The sequence below is a fragment of the Benincasa hispida genome, chromosome 12 (assembly GCF_027475165.1).
Source record: "Benincasa hispida cultivar pf3 chromosome 12, pf3_genome.v1.1, whole genome shotgun sequence".
NCBI classification, from domain to species: domain Eukaryota; kingdom Viridiplantae; phylum Streptophyta; class Magnoliopsida; order Cucurbitales; family Cucurbitaceae; genus Benincasa; species Benincasa hispida.
Genome location: NC_143489.1, coordinates 63,214,675 through 63,242,537, shown reverse-complemented (window position 1 = coordinate 63,242,537; position 27,863 = coordinate 63,214,675). Strand labels below are relative to the sequence as shown.

At 32.0% G+C, this 27,863-nt stretch overlaps 2 protein-coding genes across 6 annotated transcripts; one reads left to right on the top strand and one right to left on the bottom strand.

The window, feature by feature from the left end:
* Positions 1 to 1,832: 1,832 nt before the first annotated feature.
* Positions 1,833 to 3,649, top strand: LOC120068245 (CASP-like protein 1E1). Its single transcript, XM_039019957.2, has 2 exons — positions 1,833 to 2,386; positions 3,141 to 3,649. Exons 1-2 carry the CDS (start codon positions 2,151 to 2,153, stop codon positions 3,481 to 3,483), a joined length of 579 nt encoding a protein of 192 aa, XP_038875885.1. The 5' UTR covers positions 1,833 to 2,150; the 3' UTR covers positions 3,484 to 3,649.
* A 4,154-nt stretch (positions 3,650 to 7,803) lies between these two features.
* Positions 7,804 to 17,984, bottom strand: LOC120068222 (lipase-like). 5 transcript variants are annotated; one of them, XR_005479130.2, is made up of 13 exons: positions 17,768 to 17,948; positions 17,591 to 17,675; positions 17,442 to 17,512; positions 17,131 to 17,216; positions 16,434 to 16,499; positions 16,235 to 16,282; positions 16,075 to 16,142; positions 10,771 to 10,843; positions 10,512 to 10,673; positions 9,907 to 10,101; positions 9,684 to 9,778; positions 9,017 to 9,268; positions 7,804 to 8,649 (listed from the first exon to the last, which is right to left on the bottom strand). XR_005479130.2 is itself a non-coding variant. In XM_039019930.2 (12 exons), exons 2-12 carry the CDS (start codon positions 17,596 to 17,598, stop codon positions 9,070 to 9,072), a joined length of 1,071 nt encoding a protein of 356 aa, XP_038875858.1. In that variant the 5' UTR covers positions 17,599 to 17,675; positions 17,768 to 17,984; the 3' UTR covers positions 8,839 to 9,069. The 5 variants fall into 5 exon arrangements, 4 of the variants coding, with proteins under 4 accessions (XP_038875858.1, XP_090164708.1, XP_038875859.1 ...); XM_039019930.2 differs by lacking the exon at positions 7,804 to 8,649 and having other exon boundaries at positions 8,839 to 9,268; positions 17,768 to 17,984; XM_090308582.1 differs by lacking the exons at positions 7,804 to 8,649; positions 17,131 to 17,216 and having other exon boundaries at positions 8,839 to 9,268; positions 17,768 to 17,941.
* Positions 17,985 to 27,863: the final 9,879 nt, after the last annotated feature.

The window sequence follows — 27,863 nt, the reverse complement described above, 5'->3', positions numbered from 1 at the left end:
AACTAGGCATTAGTGATCCTTACCTTCCTATTGAGATGAGGAAGCTAAAGCCTGCCATCTTTCAACTCAAGTACAGAGAAGTATTCAAAGAAAAACTTAAAAATAATGTGGTAGATGGATAGAGGACAAAAAAAAAAAAAAAAAAAAAGAAAACGGATGGCCATTCACCCAAAACGGCCACTCTGTTCAAAAGTTATGTCCTAACTACGAACGGCCATTTCTATAGTCGCGCAACGGTGTCGCGATGCCATTCCAATGTGCCAATTCTAACTTTCAGCACTGCCCATCCTTCAAGGACATTTTGGTCTTTTTACACCCCTTCGACCTGGTTGCTTCATTAGAGCTTTGAATTGATATGTTTTAGCTTTCTTTCGTTTTATTTTACCTCCAAATTACTCAATAACTATAAAATAATCAATTTAACACATTAAATAGCATAATGATATCAGTTGAATAAGATAATATATTTTAGGCGTTATCATAAGTCCAATGATAATTGAAATATTTATTCTTTCGAGGTTTGAGGTTTAAAAATTCTTATACTGCACATTTGTATATTAAATCAAAAAAGGTATGGTTAAATTACAAGTTTCATCTATAAACTTTGATATCTGTGTTTATTTGATCCATGAACTTTTAGTTATGTCTAACAGGTTTCTAAACTTTTAACTTTATGTCCGATAAGTCCATGATAAATTCAAAAATTATAAATATTAATTTATATGAATTTTATATCTATTAAAATCTTAAACTTCCACTTATGTGTTAAGTAGGTCCATGAATTTTATAAATTTCAAAAGTTAAGACTCCATTTGATAAACTTTTAAGTCTCATTTGGTAACCTTTTGGTTTTTTATTTTTTGTTTTTGAAAATTAAGCTTATAGAAACTATTTCACTTTCAAATTTCTTCTTTTATTATCTACTTTTTACCAATATTTTAAAAAATCAAGCTAAAATTTGAAAACTAAATAAAATAGCTTTAAATTTTTTTTTTTTTTTTTTTTTTTGAAATTTGACTAAGAATTCAAATATTGTACTCAAGAAAGATGCAAATCATTGTAAAAAATAGGAGGAAATAGACTTCATTTTCAAAAATCAAAAATAAAAAACGAAATGGTTACCAAACGAGGACTTAATTTTTTTATTTTTGAAACTTGTGCTAATTTTCACACCAAAACTATAGAAGGATTTTCATCCTTTCTAAACAAACATGTGAGTTCTAAACTCTCCAAACAAAAAAAAAAGTTTTGATTTTTTTCTTCAAAATTTAAAACTTGAGTTTGGTTTTTGAAACCACGGACAAAAAGCAACTACATGATAAAGAAAATCATAGTTACGAGTAGTATTTATAAACTAAATTTTCTAAAACTTAAAAAAAAAAATAAAAAAAAATAAAAAAAAGACTACCATATAGAGTCTAAGGAACTAACTTTTCAATTTTGAAGATTTTGAAACTAAAGAGATACAAACTTTAAAGTCGATACAAACCTTTAAATCGATTAATTAAAGTTGTGATTTAATTGTGAGTAACACTGGAAGATTGTCAACAAGAGCGTATCTCAACTGGCATAGTATTCATACTATCAACCTCATGGCTTAAGGTTTGAAGTTTGCACATTTATCAATGAACTATAATTTCTCTTCTTTATATATTTTGCATATTTATCGAGAAATTTGCATCCCAAAATTTCCTCACTTCTAAATTGCATGTTTGGCTTAGACACCCTCTTTGGCTCAATTTAAAAGCTGAAGGGCAAAGTAGTAATTTAACCCCAAAAAGGGTCAAAACCAATTTCTCGAATGTCGAGAAAAAGAAAGCGTTCGCCATAAAGTAGGGTTTGGGTTTATTAACTGACCAGTCAACAATGGCGTATAAAACCTTCAAATTTCAAACGCTCTGCAAATTTGGCAGCAATCCAAACTCAGAACCAGACAACGCAGATTAAGTACTTCCTCTGATCCTCTCTCACGTTTCCATTTCCTTTTTTCTGCACTATGTGGCATCTTCAATGGCTTCCAACGCATCCCAATTCCAACCCCTAATTTCAACACCTTCCTTAAATCCTTCCCCTATGAATATGGTTTTGGTTTCCCCTCGCATTCTCCAATTTTCAACTCCTATTTCTCCTCTCTCTCGAAGGAACTGTCCATGGACGGCCCGAGAAAGGCCGGATTCGGCGTACCGGACGGATCGCGGTCGGAGACGACAACGGCTAGGTTTTGCGATCTCATTGTGAGGTTTGTGGCGATGATTCTAACTTTGGCTGCTGCTGTGGTTATCGGCGTCGATAAACAGACGAAAACGGTGCCGCTTCAACTCGCCGACGCGTTGCCGCCGCTCCACGTTCCGGTTACTGCACGGTGGCATTATTTATCCGCTTTTGTGTAAGTTTTCTTAGCTTTAATTTCTAACGCTAGTTCATATATTTTCAATTTTATAAGAATTTAGTCCCTAAATTTTATAATTTTATAATAATTTAATTCTTAATCTTTAATATATAACAATTTAGTGTTTATATTCTTTACACTAATAATTTATTTCCTAGAATTTATCAAAATTAGATGTTAATTTTTAATACTTTATGATATAAACTTTATATTTTATAAAAATATCAATTCTTTAATTAGTTTAATATTCATTTATACATGAAATCTCTTTAAACTTTAGGTCTACAACAGAGACTGAATCGTTATAAATTTTAAAGTTCAGGGACTAGATTGTTACATAATAAAGTTCAAGACTATATTGTTATAAAATTAGAAGTATATAGATTAAATTGTCGAATTTGACTAAATTGTTACTTATATGAAAATTCGTGATTTTCAACAATTTTTTAGTCTTTTTTTTTAATGAAAACCGAAACTTATGTTAGTACTAAAATTTTTAACTTATAAACAAATTTGACTCTTGGAAGAGTTTATCAAGCTATATGTAAGAACCAACTAAAGTGAGTTTAGTTCTATAGTAATTGACGCTGTAAAAAAAAAAAAAAAAAAAAACCTTCACATATAAAAAAAATATTTAATGAAATTTCTTACACGTGTAGATTTGATAAACCGTTGAAAATCGGATTTATGTGTACTATAAAGACTAAATCGTCCTGAGATAAAATTAATTGTTTTCACCTGGTTTAATTAGGTATTTTGTAGTAGCAAACGGAATAGCATGTTCATATGCAGCCTTCTCGCTGGTACTTTCAGCATTAAACAAGGGCAAAAGCAGAGGCTTCATAAGATCGGCGATAATCGTGATGGATATTCTGACGGTGGCGCTGCTGTTCTCCGGCTTCGGAGCTGCCGCTGCCGTTGGCGCCATTGGCCGGCAAGGGAATTCACATCTTAATTGGAACAAAATTTGCAATGTGTTTGGAAGATTCTGTGGCCAAGGAGCTGCCTCTCTTCTCCTTTCCTTGCTTGGAGCGACGTCGTTTCTCGCTCTTTCTGTGCTTTCTGCTTTGAGGCTTCAAAGGGGATTCAAGTGAGAAACCAAATAAAAACAAAAACAAAAAACAAAAGTTTTTCAATTATATTGTCTTGTAATTGTGTAATTTGGCGTTGTTTTTGTTAGATTTAATGAGATATTTAATATCGTAAATGTGTTATCTTAGAGTATATGTTATGATTATGCTTGGTATTTGAGCCTCTTAATTGTCAATTTGAGTATAATTACATCTTTGATCAACTAGTTAGAGATTCAAATTCATCATACCACTAGTTCAATGTTGACACTTTTAAAAAATATATATATCATGTTTTGGCATGAAAGGCCATAGGATGTGTGAGTTTAATTCAATTTATGCCCTCATAATTTGGATTTTATTAGGATCATTATAGCTTGGTTAAATCTTACACGTTATCTTAAATTGTATTTTACTAATTTAAAAATCAAGTCAACGTGACATAAAATATATTGACAAATCTCTTCCATATGTATATCTGATCTAAGAATCAAATAATCATGATGGATGAAACTTGCGGCCTACTTGAAATATATAAATCTTGAAAGTTTAGTAAGAAAGATTTAAACTGATGTATAACACTTCAATAACTTGTTTTGTATTAGAAATGAGTATTAATTTGAATCCACTTAAGGAGTAAATCGATACATCATATCATAAGATTAATGAAACATAATTAATAATTAATAATTATAACAACAACAAATATTATAAAATTTTTAACTTATTTAAAAAGTACATATTTGATTTTATAACCTTTTTCAAAAAATGCCAACATTTTCAGTGACATTTCTACATGGGACATTTATGTAAAAGTGAGATATCATATTTTAGGATTAGTCTACCATTATTAATGTAATATCCAAGAGTTTAATATTTCAGTACACATAAATAAAATGGGTTTTGAAATTTAGTTAATTTATTTTCAAATATAGCAAAATATATATCACATCTATCACTGTCAGCTACATTTTGCTATATTTAAAAATATTTTGTCATCTAAAATTAATATTCTAAATAAATAAAAAATAAACACAAACATTTCAAAAAGCAAACGTATTTTTTTTTTAATTGAATCAAAGACATTACAAAATAAAAATGAAAGAGGATAAAGGAAGGTCAGAAATTCCTCTCACAAAGGAAAGAAATATTAAAAAAATAAAATGTACATCATCTTCTACACCAATCCCATCACTATTCTTGATAGCTCTTCTATCTTTAATCCTCAATCATCATTGGGGCATCTTGATGCGTAGTTTATCTGGGAAAAAAATTAAAATCAAGAAAGATTTACATTTTATAATTCATCGAACACAACAAATAGTAAAAATCACACTATTTTTTAAATTAAAATTAAAACTGAAGTGACATCATGAAAAGCTTAGAACTTACCGTAAATGCGGCTAAAAAGTGATTTTTTCCTTGGGATATTTGGAGAATTACCAACTCCGCCGCAATTTCCCTCGCACTTAGCATTGGCCTCCTCGCCGGCGGCAACGGTGGAGATTTCCAGTGCAGCCACCACCAGAATGCACATTAGAAACACTGCCATCATCTTCTTTCCCATTTTATTTTGTAAGCTTTTATTCTATTTTCTTACAACTTAATTTTATAGTGTTTTTTTTTCTTAATTTCTTATTTGGTGATGGGATGATTGTTTGAGGAGAAGAGAAGGCCTCTTTATAGGACTCTGCTTATTTGTTAAATTTAGAAAATTGAATGCTAAAATTAGTTTTTTTTTTTTCTTTTCTTTTTACTATTTCTCAGTCACTGGATTTGGAGTAAAAAGTCATGGTTTGTTTTATATTTGTTTCCTTTGATTGTAATAATGATTGAAAGTGGTACCTCCTAAAAAAAGAAAGTAAATTTAGACCTCTTAAAACTAGTTTTTTCTAGTACTTTATTATTTAATTTTAATGAAGATTTTCATGTTGCAATCTTGGTGGTAAATTGAATGTTTAATGTTTTTATTATTTAGATTGTTCTTTGATTTGAGTTTTAGCTCGACGGAGAGTAATTTAGGTTACATTTGAGATTGTTGTAGCTTTTAAAATAGTAACTTGCAGTTGTGCTTTTGGAAAAATCAACTGTGAAAAGAAGTAAAATAGTGTTAAGTCAATTTCAGTCTAAACTTCAAAACGTAGGCTAGAATGTTTCGTAAATAAATACAAAAACATCTTATTTTAGATATAATAACTAAAATAGACTCATAATCAACTTTAAAAAAATTGTTATTGAAAATTTAAACAATTGTTTAGTGTGATAAATTTTGTTTATTATAGATTAATTTTTAAATACTAAAGAAAATAGCTTTATTTAAAAAAAATGAGAACAATTTGTTTATTATAGATAAATTTTGTTTGTTATGCTTTAAAAAAAATTATGCAATTAACTCATGAAAAATATAAAATAGATTTGATTAGGTGGGAAATAGATAAATATATAAAATAAATCTTCTTTTTAAAATAGAAAATTGAAAACTAAATATTAATTAAAAAATTTACTTGATTTTAGGAGAATCTAAAAGTTAGAGAGGTGTTGCTTTTAAAGTCATCGTGAAATTAAAGTATTTTTTAAATGTGATTTTAACAAATTTAATTTAAATCGGTTTTACCAAAAGCAAAAAAGGTTAAGATTTTTCCAAATGACTTTTTGACACAACTAAAGCAATGCCAAATATGGCCTTAGATTAGAATATGATATTTGCATGACTATTTGTAAATCATAAAACGAAACTAAGGGATTCGCTTAGGAACTACAACAACTACGAGGATGAGAGATTGAACCTCTGACCTCTAGGGAGGAAGGTCATGTTAACTATTGTTGGGTAAAGCTCTTATTTTTTAACCAAAAACTAAAGAGAGACATTAATTTTCACGTTTTCAATCTATTTTTGGTTAAAATGCCATTTTAATCTTTGTACTTTAAGTTTTATTCCATTTTAATTCATAAACTTTAAAATGTCAAATTTTAGTCATGTGCTTTCATCTTAAAAATAGTATGTGTTGTTAGTTTATTGTTTATTTTTTTCATTTAAAAGATTATTTTATTAGCATTCCTATTTATAAATTTTGAAAATATATTTAAATAATGTTGTTTCATGCATGAAAATTATTATTTAACCAATTTTGATAAAAAATAATTTTGAAATACTAAATTTAAAATTTTTTAAAGTAAAAGTATTAAATTTAAGAGGGAAAAGTACTATTTTAGTCTCTAAATTTTAAGGAATTTGTGCCATTAATCCCTAAGATATCAAATTCGTCATTTTAATCTAAGGGTTTTGAAAAATAGATTTAAAAGCTTGCTCACATAACATTTATCATTTACAAGGCGTTACCTATGAGCTAAATGAAGCGCAAATTAATTCATGTTTGTAAATGAAGAGTACAACCCAAGTACTTGTTCTGACCCCAAAGGCTTAGATTGGTCACTCTCGTCTTGGCAAAGTCGGGTAATTTGAGGCAAAGTGTAGCCTTACGACACTGAGTAAAGTGTGAATTAAACAAATTTCTAAATTCAAGAATTGGTTCGAGTCCAAAAGGCTTGGATTGGTCAATCTTAACGCTACCGGTTAATCCGAGGCAAACCTCAAGAGGGAAAACTAAGACAGTAAATCTAAGTCTTGCAAGGTCGAAGAAAGTGTGAACTAAACGTCCAAAATAATCTCATGAGGCAAAGGAGAGATGAAAAGTAGTAGACATTTTTCTTTTTCTTTTTTTTTTTTTGATAATATGTGGAGCTAAGAAGCACGAACACTTTAGTTTCGCTAGTGTGTATGTGTCTGATACTAGTTGTACAAAGTCAAAATAGGACCAACATTTAATACACATGCATCAATGTTATGAGTGCCAACAAAATCCCACATTGATTAGAAAAAAGAATGATCATGGGCATATAAGTAAGAATAATAATATCCATTGATATGAGGATTTATACTCAAAGTGGACAATATCATACCATTGTGGAGGTAAGTTGTCCTTATCAATTGGTATTAGAGTCTTGGTCTAAATCTAGCTAGGGGTGAAATACTCATAAAATGAACAAAGAAATTTTAGTGAGTGTTAACACATATATGACAAAGATAATAATGCATCAAACTAACTTTTTAAGTATAGAAACAAATAAACTCATTAGCTTTGAATTTCCTTCTTGTTTAAAAATGATATATAGTTTAAAAAATATATGTTTTAATCAATGTATCCCTGTCGTATCCATATTCTAAATTTTTAAAAAATGATGTGTCGTCGTTCGGTGTCGTATTGTATCTATATCCGTGCTTCTTAAATGTAGAGAGGGAAAATTGAACCTCTAACTTACGAAATCGATAGTACAAATGTTATGTCAGTTGAACTATGCTCATTTTAGTAGAAGTAGAAGACAATTCAACTTAGAGTTTGTGCTCAACCAATTTGAATTCTTAAATGTCCAGCCCATGGAAAACCCTCCATATGAATCATAAATCCCAACTTGGCAGTGGTTTACTTCATATTATAGGTGAATTTGAGCTTAGGTGAAATCAGACCAATGTCAGGACTACTTAACCTCAAGATGGACAAATTTGAGGCTAAGCTCAATTCCCAAATAGGCCTTGGACAAGACACGCCACGACCCATAATTGTGCAGCTAAGATTCTGCTCGTGAGCGTAATAGTATTGGCCTGTCTGACTGTGACACCCACTGGTCGAACAGAGACGAAAGTCGGACATAGTGATCCAAGAGTTCCGTGTGGAAGGACTCTCGCTCAACCGATCAAAGGTATGCTGGGGATAATAGGCTGATGACTCCCAAAAGCTCTTATCGACGGAATCGTTTGGTACCTCGATGTCAACTCATCACATCCTGGGGTTGAAGAGGCCTGCCACCTTGCTACCTTTCTGAGCTCCTTCTGTCATCCGACTAAGTCGTCTCCTTCTAGGTGCATTGAATAATGGACCGGACACTTCACTTTACGTATTGACTCTTTGTCCTTTCCTATTCAAATTTCCCGCCACCTCAATCAAGGCGCTGAGGTGGATTTTATTGGCCCAAGCAGGTGCATACTTGCACATATATACGTGGTGAGAATCGGGAGACTTGAAGCATCCGAAGCACAATTCTCCTTCTCTAAACTCTTATTGCATCCTAAAACCTTAGAACTAACTTCAGCATCGGAGACGGAGGTTATTTGTTTAGCAAGTCACATCTTCCCTGATTCAAATTTACAGTTGAAGCACATGTGGGTCAAGTGAGCTTTTGCTTACCCAGTTTGTGCATTAACATGCTATGACATTGAAAACCTAATAATGATAAAAAGGTTATACTCGTTTTCCATGGATAAGCATGATTTTATTCACATTCAAAAGGACAATATGGGTCTAAGAGCTGAAGAAACAGAGATGCAACAGTATATGGAGAACATTACTCACCTCATAATATATATATATATATATACAAACCATACATACAGTGGTGATTCATCAAGAATGAAGGCAATAAACATTTCAATATTGAGGTTTTAACAAATATTGAGAGAAAAAAAAAATACTCAAAGAGGAACAGGAAGTTGAAAGCTGACCTCCTCCCTCAGCTATCTTGCAGGGTAGTCTCCTTAATCAGAACCAATTTATTTCATTTTGCCTCCGCAGTCTGTGCCCGAGAAATGGGAATAGCAGGATTCTTGAACAACATGACATTACCTTCCGAATCAACCGATCCATACTCGACCAGCAATGGATCCATCACAATCCAACATGTTCCAGGATCATCTGTAGGGAATTCCACCCCATAATAGGATAAATGGTCCTGGATGCTGTTTCCAACTACAGATCTGCATTTAAAGGTCCAAAATCGCACGAGTTTTTAAGATGGTTGCTTGTTATATGTTGTGCTATCTCATGCTTCTACCAACATAACTATGATATATTGTGATCAGCATGTTGCTGAAGTTAATCACTCATCAACGTGAAATTTTTTGCTAGAGATTTCAACAACATCAAGGGAAGACGTATAGGACTCAACGAAACAAGTTATTTTAAAGAGACTAGGGATGCTTCACAAAATTGGAAACATTGACAAAACCTCTTGAACTAGGTTGGTTTGGTCAGTTTGACTCTTCTTTTCAGTCATTCGGTTTTCTAAAGCATAAATTACTTGTTTATTAGTTGGATATGAATTTCTTATTTTGTTGTTTTGTACAATGGTATTAAAGTTTTACTAATCGAGACAAAGGCTGAAAGATTTACCTGCTACAGTTTGGGTCTTCACCAGAATCATCACAGACTGTCTCAGAGTCGAGGGCAAGACACGTCGATGTAGATGAAGTATCCTGAAGCCATACCTGCAAAAGAGAAAATACATCAGCTCATCTAGAAAAAGAAAAGGCTATTGGACTCTAGATCTAAGTAATTTTTTTTTTTAGCAAAAATATGCATAATTCACCTATTTGAGTTATATGGCAATTGGTACCTCTCTTGGGAAGTGATGGTATGTTTTCCGACGGAGCATGGAAAAGTAAGGAGGCAAATGGGGCACGATATCATGTCCATGTGTGACTCGAATGGTCTGTGGCAAATGTTTGCTGTAGTATGATGCAAAAGCTGCATTGCCAATGCGAGGTTGGCCAAATGTCACAACTTGAACATTTGAGGAATTATGATTGACCTGTGGAAAAGGTAAATACTCCACTATAAGGTAATTAATCAAATCCCTCCAAAACTAAACACAGATGGCACTAAAACTCGAAGGTGGTAGTCCAAGAAGATCATAACAGGTGATTTTCAGGATTTGCAACACGTAGCTGATTCAAGACAACCTCCATTTCACAAAGATAACCAGAGAAAAAAAAAAGTACTTCGCATAAAAAGTTGACAAAGCCAATGAACATAGAATCAAGAATTCCATTAGTCTTTTTCATACTAATACAAGTTGAATCTAAAATATGCAAATGATCATCAACAAATAATCATTCCACAGTTAAAAAAATATTGACCAGTATAGATATCTTCAAGCAAGATGCGAAAAAGTAGTTGTTGAAAAATGAAAAGATTTTTTGCAAGCCACAACTCACTTACTATAAGATCGAGAGCACAAAAAGCAGCAATTGCTCCTCCCATTGAATGCCCCGTCACAATAATGTCAAGGTCCCCATAAACTTCCTTTGCTTCTTTAACTGCATTTAGAATTGCAGGGCGTATTGTTGTACAATGATAAGCACGATAAAATCCACTATGTACCTAGCATGATAGTAGACCAAAAAAAAAAAAAAAAAAACAATGTACTTAAAATCCTGCGGAATAATTACAGACCAACGGAGCTTCAAGCACTACACACCTTTGCACCCGGCATTCCAGGATAATCTAAATCTAGCTGCTTCCAGAATAAGTCTTCTATCCAATTCTGTATGCTGCAAAGTTCGTTAATCTATTGGTTTAAAATCAAGGAGACAAAAGATTAACAAAAAAAAATCACATCAAATCTTGATGGTGTGAAAGGGAATATGTTTATCTTTGCAGACAATGGTGGCATTTTTCAGAATAATAGTAATAATAATAATAAACAAAACCAACGCCTAATGACTGATCATTACCAAAGAAATCAGTTTAGAACAAGGAAAATTGAGAGTTCAAAGCAGTAAAAAGGCCCATTAACAAGAACAACGCGAATGAATTAAGAAACTATGATAATTGGACAACATTTCCGTGCAGACTTTTTGGGCTATAGCCAGTGAATCTAAATTATTGCACTTGACGCAAGTGAATTAGCTACATTTAACATGTAAGTTTCAAAATATTACTGTATATGAAATATTGCCCAAAAATTTGGAAATATAGACAATGAAAACGTCAAAAAGTCAAGTTTTTTGAAAGGTATCGTTTATTATTACTCAAAGAAACAGTACAATATCACCTACAATCACAGTCCTCGATCTCAGATGATCGATCCCTCTCCTACCTCTCACTCTCGAGAAGTTTACTCTCAGACTTCCCTACCTTTCTCCTACGCTCTTCCCACAATATAAACCTCACTCCTCCCGCAACCCCTGTGCACCCCACTCTCAACTCCTTTCAATACAGCTAACTCTCACCCATGGTCCCCACAAACACACTTCCCTGCCCTCTCTTATTCTTTCTAACATATATATATGTACAATTGGGGCCTAAAATTACTTCCCACCTCCAAAATCACCTTGTTCTCAAGGTGAAAATCAGGGAATTACTACTGAAAATCATCAAATACTTCCCAAGTAGCTGCATGTTGTCGCAAGCCCTCCCAACCAATCAATACTTCCCAATGCCCTATAGAAGGAGTTTTGCGATAACCAAAAACCTCTTCTGGTTTGGTAAGCCATTCCATATTATCAAAAAACGGTGGAAGATCATATTGAACTTCTTGTCATGGCCCCATAGCCTTCTTCAACTGGGAAACATAAAACACGGGATGAATGTTTGCCCCAGTACGCAACAATTGATAAGCCAATGTCCCTACACGATCCACAATCTAGTATGGCACAAAATATTTGGGAGGCGATTTCTCATTCCGTCAGCCAGCCACCAAAGTCTGACGATACGGACGAAGCTTCAAATAGACGTGATCCCCAAGAGCAAATTCAACCTCCCTCCTCCTATCAACAAACTTTTTCATCCGACTTTGAGCAGCTACCAAATGATCCTTCAAAACACGCAACATTACATCCCTTTCTTGCAGTTTCTGATCCAAACTAGAATTAGAGGTAGCCTGCTCTCCATAGTAGATCAAAGTTGGAGGTTGTTGACCATACACAACTTGAAATGGCGTAATTCCAATGGAAATGTGAAATGTGGTATTATACCAATATTCTGCCCAGTGCAACCAAGCATGCCACTGTTTAGGTTGATCCCACGGAAACATCGCAAGACCTCTACACTCTTATTCACGACCTCCAATTATCCATCCAACGAGGGATGATAAGTTGTGCTTCGATTTAATTGCGTCCCAACCAATCAAAACAATTCTTGCCAAAAATTACTCAAAAAGACTTTGTCCCGATCAGAGACAATGGATCTAGGATAGCCATGTAGATGGACTACCTCTTTAACAAACACATCCGCTACCACCTTAGCAGAAAAAGGGTGCTTAAGTCCAATGAAATGACTATATTTAGAAAAGCAGTTCACCACAACCAAGATAGCATCATAACCCTATGATTTGGGCAACCCTTCGATGAAATCCATTGAAACGTCCTCCCAAATAGCATTGGGGATAGACAAAGGCAACAACAACCCTACTAGAGATACGGCCAGAGCCTTATTTCGCGACGAACAGAGCACTCTTCAACAAACTTCTTCACATCATTCTTCATTCCCTCCCAATACAATTCCCCTACTAAGCATTTATAAGTGCGCAACTAACCCGAGTGCCCCCCAAACACCGTATCATGGTATGTGTGCAACATGGTAGGAATCAATATGGAAGTCTTACAAAGCACAATTCTTCCTTTGAACCTCAACACACTTTACTGCACTGAAAAATGAGAGACACTGTCTTCATTGGCAAGCCGTTGTTGTACCACAACTTGCAACTTAGGATCATTTTTCACCTCCTCTTTGATCACCTCGATATCCAACAGCGTAGGAACTATCGAATTAGCTAATTCCACCTCCTCCGGCCTCCTAGGCAAAGCGTCAGCTGCCTTATTCTCCACCCCCGGACCATAGAGTACTTCAAAACCATACCCGAGCAACTTGGATAACCATTTTTGATGTTGAGGTTGTACCACGCGCTACAACAACAAATACTTAAGAAAACGTTGATCTGTAACAACCACAAACTTCTGCCCCAACAAATATGGACGTCATCGCTAAACTTGTCCAGAATACTAGCACAAATTTTCTCAGATACTGTTTAAATATCTGGTTCATCAGTGCTTGGAAGGTTGATAGAGCATTAGTCAAACCGAAGGGCATACTAAAAATTCATAATGACTTTCGTGCGTGCGAAATGCAGTCTTCTCCACATCACTTGGGTTCATCCCTGGTGATACCCTGATTTTAGGTCGATCTTAGAAAACCACTTTGCCCCATTCAACTCATTAAATAGCTCTTCAACAACTGGTATCAAAAACTTGTCTGAAATAGTCACACTGTTTAAAGCTCGATAGTCAACACAAAACCTTCATCCTCCATCCTTCTTTTTTACCAATAAGACCAGACTAGAATAGGGGCTGGAACTAGGCTAAATAATTCCTGAAGCTATCATTTTTGCAACCAGCTCTTCTATTTCACTCTTCTGATGATGTGCATAACGATATGGTCTCACATTCATAGGAGAAGCTCCTGTTTCCAAATGAATGTGATGCTTCACTCCTCTCCTTGGAGGTAAATCTCCTGGCCAATCAAAGACATCATCATACTTCAAAATGACTTCAGTTAATGCTTCCTTCGGATTAAAAACATCTTCAATGCCATAGAATGCTTCCAGAGTTTCAACCCTTTCCAAAGCACGACATTCTACCAAAAATCCCTGGTCTCTCCCATCCCAGGTCTTCATCATCCTCTTCAGACTGACTTGCATTTTCTTCAGGCTTGGATCACCCTTCAAAACCATCAACTTTCCCCCTAGCATAAATTTCATGGTTAACGTTCTCCAATCAACTTTAGTCACCCCCAACGTGTGTAACCACTGCATTCCTAAGACCATATCCACCCTCCTAATTCCAGAGGCAGAAACTCATCAACAATTGCTAACTCCCCTATCTTCAACCATACTCCTTTACACACTCCTTTCCCCTTAACTGTCATTCCTGATCCCAAAATTACTCCATAATGAGCCATGTCATCAACTTGTAGCTTCAATTCCTCCACCAGACCTTGAGTGATGAAATAGTGAGTAACACCACAATGTATTAGTACAATTACGCATCGATTCAATACTTCCTCACACACCTTCATAGTTCCCGAGTTAGATAACCCAACCACTGAATTCATCGATAATTCCACAGTATTCTCAATCGTCACTGCTAGCAATTCCACCAGCTCAAACTCTTCTTTTGCATCCTCGAATATTTCCAGGTCTTCCACATTATCCTGCACTAGCAGAACCCTCAACTCACGTTGCTCCTTGACCTTACATCGATGCCCCACCGTGTATCGTTCATTACAGCGAAAACATAACCCTTTTTCCCTCCGCAAACGAAATTCTGCATCCGATAAATGCTTTGTCGGACCTTCGCATTTTCCCCCCGTCATTGTTACTCCCCGGAGGGTAATCGTTCTCATCGGAACAATTTCCGGAGGCTTAGTCGCTTCCTTTGTAGACGTGAGGTTTTCAATCTTAGGAATTTCTTTTTTATTTAGGTTTTTCCGAACATCAATACTTCTTATAGTCATTTCGACACGAGTAAGTTCCCTACTCTCCACACATTGGGCCGCTTTCATCATGCCTACAAGCCCAATAGGCTCCCAACACTCGACCTCGACCCTTACCAATGGTTTCAGCCCATTCATAAAAGTGTTTTCCAAAATTTCATTAGTGCCACTAATTTATCTAAAAAAATTATATATTCTTCAACATAATTCTCCTGTTTAATTGCTTAAAATTGGCCACAGACCGTACCTTGACGAGGAGATCGGAATCGTTGGAGGAGACGCATCTTCAAATTCTTCCAATTGAAAAATGGCACATGCTCTTCCTTTGTATGATACCAATCCAGCGCCACAGCTTCGAAGCTCATTACAGCAACGATCATCTTCTCCGCCTCGATAAGTTTATGAATCTGGAAATACCTCTCTACCCGGAATAACCACGCGTCCGGATTTGTTCCATTAAACACCGGCATCTCCACCTTCTTGAACTTGTTTCGTTCAATTTGGACATCTCCACTTCCAATCTTCATCGCTTCATTTGGTTCCATTACTTCTATACCTTCGACCTCCTTTGCTTTCTGATTAACACTGGTACTTCCTTCCTTCAAATTCATCTTTGTCCTGATCCGGAATTGTGAAATCTCCTCTAGTAAATTCACTAATAATTTCTGCGTCTCCTCTAAAGATCGTTGCTGCAAATCAGCTTGGACATTCAACCGCTCTACACTTTTCGCCAACAACTTCATTGATTCCTCCATCACCGATAATTTTTTAATTTCAACTCTCATTTCCGAGACCTCCACATCGACCGCATCGATCTTCTCGTCCATCCTCTTCTGTGCCATTTTTCCAAATTTTCTCAGGGTGAAGAAGCTCTGATGCCAATATGAAAGGTATTGTTTATTATTACTCAAAGAAACAATACAATATCATCTACAATCACAGTTCTCGATCTCAAATGATCGACCCCTCTCCTACCTCTCGCTCTCGAGAAGTTTACTCTCAGATTTCCCTACCTTTCTCCTACGCTCCTCTCACAATATAAACCTCACTCCTCCCCCCAACCCTTGTGGACCCCACTCTCAACTCCTTTCAATACAACTAACTTCCCTGTCCTCTCTTATTCTTTCTAACATATGTATGTGCAATTGGGGGCCTAACATTTTTTTTCCCTCATCGTGTTGCTCTCAGTAGCCACACAACAAAAAACACCGAAAAATTCTTGATAATTTTTTTCAACAACTAAAGCTCCAGGAGAGTACTGCTTGAAGAGAAAACTCTTATAGAGTTGTACCTTGTTCCCCGGGTTCCTCTGAATGCAATTATAATAGCTCGTGGATTCTTTGCTACTCCAACATATGACTGCAGCAAATCATGATATCAACCATGGATACAACATATAATTAGTAAAATGCAAGGTCGTTTGCTCGGGAAAACATCCTATAACTATTCACCTGTAAGCAACTTTCAACATCTACAACCAGCTGCACAACTTCAAACCCCTGTATCAGAGGAAAATAAGCATTGATGCCAAAAACTTGAACAGGTGAAGAGGCTGGATAACATATTTTAGAAATGAAACCATGATATAGTAATTCTCGTTTCAGGTGCAGAAATTTATTGACGATAGACCATTTCATTTTTTCCAAGTACCTCAGTGAGGCCATGGCATCTTGAACATGTCCACGTAAATAATGCTGTCATATCAGAAATGTAAACCTGAACAATGAAGGAGTTTTTAGACTTGGTTAGATCTCACATGAAAATAGCACTACTCGACATTCGTAACAAGCAGTTGTCATTCAGTTTAGGAAATAATGGCTTCATGCAACTTGAGCAACGTCACATTCATACTCTTACACAATTGATAAATTCAATAAAGCTAACTTAACTTTCAATCAGAAACCACTAGAACCAATGAGTGTGTCACCCCTTAGGGCCTTAAGCTTAGCTTATCATAAGAAGGTAATGGGGCAATTTTACTGGAAATACATACTTTTTCAATCCAAAAACTTAAGCAAGTGAGTTATAGTAAATGTAATTATATCTGTACTTTAACACTGGCTCAAAAATTTGTTGAAGATTCAACAAGTAGAAATCAATATAACTTAGGGAGGAAATGGCATTACGGAAATTTAAAAAACACATGACCTCCTGCACTCGTACCATGTTAAACCGCCAATCAACCCAACAGTTAAAGTTGATGAGTTATGGTAAACTTAACTATATCAATACTTTAACACACTCTTGTTTGTATCAATAGATAGACAATAGAAACTGCCCTTCTAAGCCAAGCTAAACAAAGAGAGCTCTTGCTCTCTCTGTGTTAGGGTAGGTGAAGCGAACTTACTGCAGAAGCATATTCAACCATGACAATGGCAAAAGTGTGGTTGTAAACAAATGAACTATTTGTCCTGTACTCCATCAACTTCGGCTCTACGTTTAAAAAATAAAAAATAAATAAATAAAAAAATAAAAAAAAATCCAGTGAATAGACCGTTTTAAAAGTGTGCTCCATTAAAAGAAAATTACAATGCATTCTAACGTTATGAAACTATTCCTCAAATGGGCAAAACTAGATAAATTTCACAACCATTTTCTCTATTATCTCAAATTGCAAATGTGAAATGTTAAAGAAAAAAGGACAAACTGGAACCCCACCTCTTCCAATAGAGCAGACTAACAAGCAAGCAAAGAAGAACAACCCCAACCATCCACGTATTTCAATATATCTGAAAATAAAGAGAATTAGAAATCGAATTTGAGAGAACATTCCACAATATTGACCGGAAGGAACAGTGAACATATACCTCCTCATTTTGATTACACCTGGATATCAATATAATAGAATCTAAACAATCCTAAATTTAGGGCTTCTGAACTAGCTCCAATAATCTGAGAAAACATTCAGAAATCAATGAGGAATGGTAGAAATCAACGAGAACAACATACTGGAGATTGAGAAACGGGATAGATAAGACTATTGCCTTCTAGTCAACGTCATCGGAGCTCCGGCGAAGATTGTCTTCGCCATTTCCGGTGACACAATACAGAAAAATAGCGATTTATACGGAATGAAGAAGATGGTCTAAGGGAGGAGAGAAAGTTTGCTTGGCGTCCCCGGAAGTTTGAAGAGAGAATTTTAACAAAAATAGAACAATACGGAAATAAAATTACATTTTACTCCATCTTCTAATTTGTTCTATTTAGTTTCAAAATTTTAAAAATATTTAATAAGTGCTTAAATATATTTAAAAATAATATTTTGGTCTTTATAGATTTAAAATTTGTTCAAATATAGTCTTTATATTTTATAATATCTCATTTTAATTCATATACTTCCCTTAAATTTTAAGTCGAATATCTTGAAATTAAACTTTATCAAAATTAATTAAAGAATAATGATGATTTTTATTTAAAAATAACTATGAGAATGTATTTTTGAATTTTAGATTGAAAATACTAATAATAATTTTTAAAAAAATAAAAAAAATAAACCATAAATTAGTCGTATAGATTAAATTTAAGATTCATTTAAAGCACGTGAACTAACATTTTAGACATTTTAAATAATAATGACTAAAATTTTTAACGATTCCTAAAGATAATGGCCAAAATGATATTTTAACCTTTGATTTTTTATGCAATAGATAATTGTATTTTTAATTAAAAATTACTAGTCTTTTAGGTTAACTTGTAAATTTGGTCTAGTCCATAGAAATTTAAAATTTAAGTGTATAAGGTTTGGTAAAACCTTCCAAAATAATTCCTACCATATGGATTATATATGAGAGTTTTATCGATAGAAACTATTTATGAAGTATTATGTGATAAATAAATTTTAATTTTTAAAATTGAAATTAAATTCTAATTTTTTCCAAGTTACCTAAAATCAAATTTATAATTTAATATATTTTTAAAAAAATAAAATATTAAACAGTCATAGTTTAGAAATTTATTAAAAATCTTTAAAAAATTTATGCATCTGACATCTTTAAAGTTTAGATACAGAATTTGGATGAACTCAAAATTAATATGTATTATTAATATTTTCATAATTATTTTTCTTGAGTAGGAGGTTGGATTTCAACTTTTAGTGATACATTTTGTATGTAAGTTGAATTATGATTGTTTTAATTTTATTGTTTTTTTAAGGTTGAATTATTAATTTTTCTTTTTCTAACTAAACTTATCCTTTATATATCGTCTTATTATTGGGGATTGAATATCATCCTTATCCTGCTTCTCTTTCTTTATCCTTCAAACACTTGAGTGTCAAATCTCTAAAAAAAAGAATCAATTGTTGTGTACTTTCTCTTTTTGGAATGAAAACTATAACTCTTAGAAATCCTCAATCTCCAACCCCATCAATTATCGATTCATTGGTAAAGAGAAAGCTTCAATTTTGATCCGCACAAAAAGGCATTATAATATGGACACTATCTCAAAAAGAGGTTCGGTGAAATAGACATATTCGATCAAATCAACTCTTATATATCTATGCATAGGATATCAAAATGGTCAAGAAAAGTCCTAGAGCTCGAGATTTTGTTTAAGGTGCTAAAGATTCAATCTATTTGGGGCTGCCCAAGACCGGAAGCTCAAAACCCTTATTAAAATAATGTAATCATTTATTGATTTCATAAATAAAATAAAGTAGTAAAAAAATATAGCTCAATTAATATCTTTATGTTAATGAGAAACCACGATCCCTGTTGTACTAAAAAAATTAAGGTCCCGTTTAGTAATTGTTTCATTTTTTATTTTTTGTTTTTTAAAAATTAAGTCTATTTGCTCACCTTTTTTTATAATGATTTGCATATTTTTTAAGCATAATAGTTAAATTCTTAGCCAAATTCTAAAAACAAAAATAAATTTTTAAAAGCTATTATTTTTAGTTTTTAAAATTTGACTTGATTTTTTAAATTATTGATAAAAAATTTATAACAAATAAAAAATTTGAAAAATGAAAATAATGTTTATAAATTTAATTTTTAAAATAAAAAATCAATAATGATTAAGGGAGACCTAAATAAAATAATATGCCACTAAGTTTGTTTATGAAATTTGTAACGAACGGCCTTCTTTATCTTTGTGGTCATCACTTTAGAACATCACACGTGTCAACTGACAACTGTAGGGTCCATATGGATAATGCTTCAGGGGCCAGCTTGGTTTTTGTCTTTTCCTTAATTACTTAATTAATTAATTAATAACTTTTGCCATTTTTATTTTAAAATTGATCGATGATTTAAATTCGGATTATTTGTCTTAAGTGTTAAAAACTGCAGGGATAAAATATAATAAATTACAATAATATCTCTAAACTATTTCATATGTTTTAAAAATACATATTATTTTTAGAACTCTCTTTAGCATAGAATTCTGTTAAAATGTTGGAAGAAAATTAGATCATCTTGAAATAAAAATTACAGTTTAAATACTATTAAATCGTTCTAGCTAACCACCACAGATTCCAATTTTCATCTAAATTCTAATAACAAAGTTTGGAGTTTTTTATTTATTTTTTAAAGGCATAGTTTTGATTTTTCCTTTTTGTGATTTACATAACAAAATAATATAAAATTATGGAACGAACAAATGATACCAATGGTATAGAATTTAAATTAGGTTAAAAATCACATTTAGTCCCTAAATTTTCATAGAAATAATAATTTAGTTCTCAAATTTCGATTTGTAACAATTTAATCTCCGTACTTTAATTTTGTATCAATTTAGTCCCTAAACTTTTATATGTAACAATTTAGTTCTTATACTTTAAAATTTCTAACAATTTAGTCTCTATGGTAGACATTACTATTAATGTTTAATTAAATTTCTTGTATAAATAAATTGATAAACTAATTAGAAACTCAATATTTTTATAAATATAAATTATACATCATAAAATAATAAAAATTGATATTTAATTTTGATGAATTTTTTTACATCAAGGACTAAATTGTAACAATTTTGAAAGTATAAGGATTATATTGTTATATACTAAAGTTCAGTGACTAAATTGTTACAAAATTAAAAGTACATAGACTAAATCGTTACAAACCACAGTATAGGGATTAAATTGTTAAAAAGTTTGGGGACCAAAAATATTTTTTAACCTTTAAATTAAATAATGAGCATACAAGGCTTGTGCGATTCAAGTAAGGGTGTTGAAACTTTCACATAAATTTGTATTATTATGTTTGGTTTTGAATGGATTTTAGAATAACCAAATTATTAGGATTTTGTTTGATAACTATTTTGTTTTGGTTTTTATTCTAAAATTAAGTCTATTTTCTCATAATTTCTTACAATAATTTGCATCTTTATGGAGTAAATGGTTGAATTATTAGGCAAATTCCAAAAACAAAAATAAAGTTTTTTTAAAAGCTACTTTTTTTTTAGTTTTCAAATTTTAATTTAGTTTTTTAAACCGTTGTGAAAAGTAGATGACAAATGAAGAAATATGAAGGTAAAAATAGTGTCTATAGACTTAATTTTCAAAATTAAAAAAAAAAAAAAAAAAAAAACCAAATTGTTACCCAAATGAGCCTAAAAATATAATTTTTTTATATTATGAAAAAATTGATAAATGCATATAAGTTTAGGCAAATTTTACTGTTATAACAAATGAACAAATTAGGGAGTGATACCGTCAATCACCCCACTAAATGTTCGTCTCTAACACATCATTAAAAAAACCTAATTCTAAATGATTTAAAAATTTTCTATGGGACAAATTTTGTGGGAGTGATTCCGTCCATCATCCTACTAAAGGCTCGTCTCTAGCACATCGTTAAAAAACTAATTCTAAATTATTTTAAAAAAATTTCAAGTAAATTTCAACATTTGTCCAACATCAAATTTTGGAAGAAAAGTGTTTTTGACAATAACAAAAATATTTATAGCCATGTGAAAATCACTTCCAAATATACATGGTACAAATGTTAGGAAATATATTTCCATATTTGCTTTGTATATATTAGAAAATATATTTCTATATTTGATTTATATATTTTGGTTTTTACCAAAGTTTAGGTCCTACGTAGGGTTGTTTTCAAATATAGAAAATGAATCAAAACATTTACATAAATAACAAAATTTAACTGTCTATGATATTTTACTATTATTTATAAATTTTTTCAAGTAAATTTATCATTTAAAATAATATCTCCGGTATATATACACTCCTCTCATTTTAAATGAAAATTTTTCCTCACAATAAATTATATATATGATGTCCAATTCCATGACGCAACGAAACTCGGCCAACTGCTTAACGTATTGGGCTAAACCTCCGAGGTTGTTGACGAAAATAGCCCATGCAAAATCCATTCACCTCCATGTCCAATCCACTCAAAATCATATGTTTCGTGTTTTATTTTGGAGGAAAAAAAGAAAAAACAAACAAACAGACGGACAACAAAACCTCTGCTCCCCAAATTTTATGGTTTTTTTCTAACTACAATAGAAATACGGGACTCGAGCCATAAACCTCGTAGTTTATAACACACTTAGATGCTAATTAAGTAATGCTCGATTTGACTATGATCTAATTTCAGGATCGATTTGAAATGACTTGGAAAGAAAATTCATTTTCATTTAAACACTTTCGATAAAAACTCTTTATAAAAGGCACATCTTGTTTGATTTTTTTTTTCAAAAATGTTTTTATATTTGATTAGTTATATAATAAAATTGTATTTATTAATGTCAAAATACTATAAAAGAATTTTTTTTAGTGGTAGTCAGATTTGGCTCGCAGTGGTCAAGGGAAGTGGTGACCGCGTCAGTCACCGAAAATGTTGTCCAGAGATTGGGTCAGCAATGATTGTCAAAAGTGTGGCCAAAGGTGGTCAGGGACGGTCGGCGGGAGGACGTGGTCGGAGATTGGCGGTAGTGGTAGCCGAAAGTGGTGGGCGGAGGTGGTGGCAGAAGTTGGCTAGCGTTGGTCGTGGAGGTTGTGGTCGGAGTTCCTCAAATTGGGGAGAGACTAACCATGTACTCAAACTTCATTTTCTAAAGGTTGGTTTCACATATTTATCTTAAACCAACTTATTTTATAAATTCATTTTTCAAAATCCATGTTGAGTGATTATTAAACACTTAATTTTTTTCAAAATGACTTGTTTTTTAAATTAATCACTTGAAAATGTATTTGAAGTACACTCTTATTTGATTTCTAAGTTTCAGAAAATATATATCTTTTTTAATTTTTTGATTGTGAATTTTGTTGATGCTAAATCCAAAAAAGAAAAATGCATCAAACTTTCACGGGATACCAGTCGTGAATTTGTTTAAAGAAGAAATAATATACCTTGAAAGAGAAACATACACATCGATGCACTAGTTGTCACACACACTCCTAATGTATAAGTTAGAGAATGAAAGAATGTGAAAACTAAGGAGTTTGAGAGTAAACCAACTCACATTGAGCCAACAAGACACCTCAACCTCCGTCAATGAGGAGTTGGGCCCAAAGATCTAACTCCCCTCCCTTGGTCCATTGTGATGTTGTCTTGGTTCTGATCCAGTTTTTTTTCCTAATCAATCATATTTATCCTTTTCGTCAAAAATCACCCATAACAAGTTTAGTTTTCATTCGGTCCTTGAATTTCAATATGTAACACTTTTATATCCTCGAGTTTTTTTCACTAATGCTCAATTTTGATATTTGATAATAACTTTCAGTTAGCTAATTTAAAATACGAAATTTGTAGTTAATTTGAATAGTGGTGTACAATTAGTGTGAATGGATTTAATTCTTTTAAACTAATTAGTGGACATTGATACTAAAGATCGAAGTGAACAAATAATAAAAAGTCAATGGTAGAAGAGTAAATATTGAAAGTTAAAGAACAAACAAAAACAATACTCAATATTTAAGAATAAAACTATTGTACTTTGAACGCTAGCGACCAAATAAAAACAAGGCTAATAAATCCAGTGATAAAAGTGTAATTTTTTTCCCTTCATCTAATCTATAGAATTGTAAAATTTTGAAGTTAGATTTTATGCGACTGGTAATAAAAAAATGGTCAAAGAATATTATTTAAAAAGCATATAAACACAATCCTAAGAAAAATGACGGAAAAAAAAACGAACGAATCAGTAGTAGGATGATCATCAACTTATTTTTGTAACACTCTAGTCTACTTTTCATTGAGGCCATATTTATTTTATAGTAAATATAATCCATCAAAAGTAATTTAAAAAGTAGGTCCCGATTTGATTCCATTTGTTGTTGTTTACTAGTGTTTTGTAATCATATTGAAATGTGAGTCCCAATGTAAAATTTGTAATCAACAAATATAATTTTATTGTGGAGAGGAGGGTTATCGATCCAATTACATTTGATAATTACATGGGATCCACACCCTCTATTTTCATCATTTGCCATTTTTATTACGTTTTCCAATGGAAGTAAATGACATCGATGGATTTTTCTTTATTACAATTACATTAGTGTATAGTAAATACAATCAAAATAACCTCATTCCCTGCGATTGAAGATCACTATAATTGATACATGAATGCAAATCTATTACGATTACGGCAATTATCATTGCGGATTAGTAAATGTGGCAAGTTTCATAAGTTTGTGCTATTATCAAAAATAAAATAAATTAAACCAATAACAAGCTAGATACAAAGGTCATTTGATAAACCAAAAGACACCATGTTCGGGAACTAATCACTCCAAAAATAATTCCTCAAGCTCCTCACTAGAGAAAAATGAACTACAAAAGAAGTTGCAAGGAAGCCAGACCTCCGAAGACACAAGGGCATGGGCAATCCTTGCAAGCCCTATTACAAAAGGAAGACTCGGGACATGTACCCAAGGAACGAGGAGAATAATATCCCCAATAACATTTAACGTCTCAAATAAGTCCACATAATTCTTGTTAAGGATTTTTGTGGCCCAAATAACTATAACTTGTTTGTTTTGCAGGCCCAAACTTTCAACATAAACAGGCTACTTCACTTCAAGACTCAGCCCAAACCACTGAAAACCTTCAGCTCGATCCAAATCTGATGAGTTAGTGGGATTAGGAAAGATTTTCCTTCAGCCTGATAATGATCCTTCTCTGCCACGTATCAGTTGGATCAGAGCATTCAATTCAGATTGTCAATCACTCTGAATGTACTATCTGAGAGGAGTCTGAAGGCTACATGAGAGAGAAAATTATTTCTCTCTGTGTTCAACTTTGTTCTTGAGGGTTTCAAAAGGGAAGACGATATTCTCGAGCTTTAAATCTTCAATCATTTACCTGCATGTGAGCAAAATCGTGTAAACAAATGTAAAGAGGAACAAGAAGATAGTTGAAAAAAAAATAACACAAGAAGTTTATGTGGGTCGGCCAAGGACCTACGTCCACTGTGCAAAAGGGATGGAATCTTTTATTACGTTGTCTTTGAATTTTCTTTTGCATAATGAATACAATCCCTCATACTCTCCGATTATTCCCCTTTTTATACAGGTTTTTATTTGAAAATGAAGAAGCTCATAGTGAGCTAATGATTACAACAAACAAAATAGAAAGAAGAGTCAGAGATAAGTTGTCTACTACTCTTTTTATCTTAGTTCTTTCTGTCACAATTTTGATAATCTCCAAATAATCCACTTCGATCTCTAAAGGGTGTAATAATTCTTCAAATCCATCTTCGAGGCATTTAAGTCCTAAAGAATCGTAAAACCTTCAAGATCTTTGATCAGGCAATTTTGGTGAACGACCTTGAAACTTGCCCCAACTAGAGATCCTGTGAGTCACGAATAAACCAACCGACCCCTCATTTACCCTTCGAATCGCTTCAAGATGCATCACAGTTGTTTGCTTTTGAATTTTGAATTTAGTTTCTATTTGATTTATAAGTTTCTTTGAATTTTGAGTTTTATTTCCATTTTGAATTTTAAAAGTTGGGGATAACATTTTGAAATTGGGATTTAAAATATTTATATCCAATTCATAATAAATATTATTTAATAACTATCGAATTTAGAAAATAAAGTCTTTTTAAAAATAAAAAATATTTAAAAATATTTACACTTGATAGCAAAAATTCTAAAAATAAAAGTACTTTTGAAACTTTTACTTTAGAGTCTAAATATTTTTTTAGATTTTTTTATTGATAAGAATTTTCCTTAGAAAAATTTCTGAAAATTTACTCAAGTCTTATCATGCACATTGATACTTTTTTTATATATATAATTCATTTTATCTTTTTTAGTGCATACACCGATCATTTGAGATATAATTTTCTTTAGGAGAGGCACGTGTCGTGATCACATTGTCCTCGTCAGATCTAATGGGCACCAATCATTGAATCGGAGCCATCCATTTTACCAGCTAAGGATTTCATTTTCGTCACGTAAGGCGTAACACGTGACCGACAAATTCCACGACCGCCCCCAATGTTTTACCGAAAGTTTTTTGGTCCAAAACGATCCGTTTTCAGTTAAGTCGTCACCTACTTAATGTAAATTTAATTAATTAAATATTGACAGCTGGTATTTTAAATATTCGATAACTTTTTTTTAAAAAAATAATAATAATTTTTTTTTACTACCATTTTCATCTTCCTTAATTAAAACACTTGATTTCTTAGTCAGATTTAAAAATAAATAACAACTTTTATTTTATTTTTTATTTTTTCCTATATTTAGCTTGATTTTTTAAAATATTGATATAAAATAGATAATATAACAAAAAAAAAATTTAGAGGTTGAACCGGTATTTATAGACTTGACTATTTTTAATTTTTGAAAAATAAGTCTATAAACAACTTTTTTAAAAAAATATTTTTAAAAGCTTGTTATTGTTTTTAGAATTTGATTAAGAATTCAATTTTTTTACTTAAAAAAGTTGAAAATCAGTAAAAAAAAAAATTAGAAAAAAATAATCTTAATTTTTAAAAACACAAAAAATAAAACATTAGTTATCAAATGGGACTTTAACTTTTTGTTTTCGGTTTATAAAAGTGAAGCTCATAAATATTGCTTTAATTTATTGGTTGATATGTTTTGTTGTCTAGATTTTAGAAGTGTTTTCAAAATCAAAACCACATTATAAAAACTAGAAAAAAAAAAGTAGTTTTTTTTTTAAAAAAATTAAATGGTCAATACTCAAATGTTTGTATAGGAACTATTAAAATTAGAAGTAAAAGTATGAGAAAATAAACATAATTTTTTTTAATAAAAAAATAAAATGATTACTAATCGGTTTAAAATATAATACTTTATTTTTATAACCTTTAAACTTATTATATTTTAAAGAGGATCAATTTAAAAATAATTTTAGTTATTTATTTATTTCCAAAATTTGACTCATACCTGGAAACAACTAGTTCGAAAAATGTTGAGTTGACATTATCATGCATATAAAAACAAATAAATTCAAACTTATGAATTTTGTGTCACATGGTCAAAGTAATTCATTTGATTGTTATAATTTGACCATTAAGAATACTTCCAATTGTTGTGGGCCTTCTTCTTTTATTTATGACTTTTAGACATTTATAAGATATTAGATGGAATTACGGAAGGTAACTATTAGAAAATAAATACATAGATAATGTACGCATATGTATTAATATCTTATTCTTTTTAAAGAGATCCAAATCATTTATAGTGCATACATTTTTACAAACCACGAATATACAATATGTATTTTCTAATCCTTTAATTTAGGATAAGACAACTTAATTGGAGCTTTTGTATAAGTCAAAAGCTCTAAAAAAAAAACATCATCATAGTTTTGGTCAATTGTTTTTTTTTTTTTTTAAGTACATATTGAGCAAATTAGAGAAACACGAGAAAGTAAATAAAATAAAGTATAGAAAATGTAACCATTCTCTACTTTACTTTTAGTATTTTCAATGCTGTGGTTTTTAGTGTGTTATGTCTATATATATATATATATACCATAGAGTACAAGGAGAAGGCATAGGGAATGGACATCCCAAAAGAAAAAAGTCAATGTTTCAAAATTTGGATTGACTAGTCAAGCCAATAAATATATCACTCGAGAAATAATCAAGTTCTGCTCCATTTAGCAACTTGTGATTAGAAATAAACCTAACATC

What these genes read in the sequence shown, in the direction of transcription:
- LOC120068245 (XM_039019957.2), top strand. Translation starts at nt 2,151, where the DNA reads ATGGACGGCCCGAGAAAGGCCGGATTCGGCGTACCGGACGGATCGCGG. An exon ending in CATTATTTATCCGCTTTTGT is followed by an intron (nt 2,387 to 3,140) that starts GTAAGTTTTCTT and finishes TGGTTTAATTAG; the next exon opens with GTATTTTGTAGTAGCAAACG.
- LOC120068222 (XM_039019930.2), bottom strand. An exon ending in AGAGGAACCCGGGGAACAAG is followed by an intron (nt 10,844 to 16,074) that starts GTACAACTCTAT and finishes CGAACTTTGCAG; the next exon opens with CATACAGAATTGGATAGAAG. An exon ending in GAAGACCCAAACTGTAGCAG is followed by an intron (nt 9,269 to 9,683) that starts GTAAATCTTTCA and finishes CTTTAAATGCAG; the next exon opens with ATCTGTAGTTGGAAACAGCA.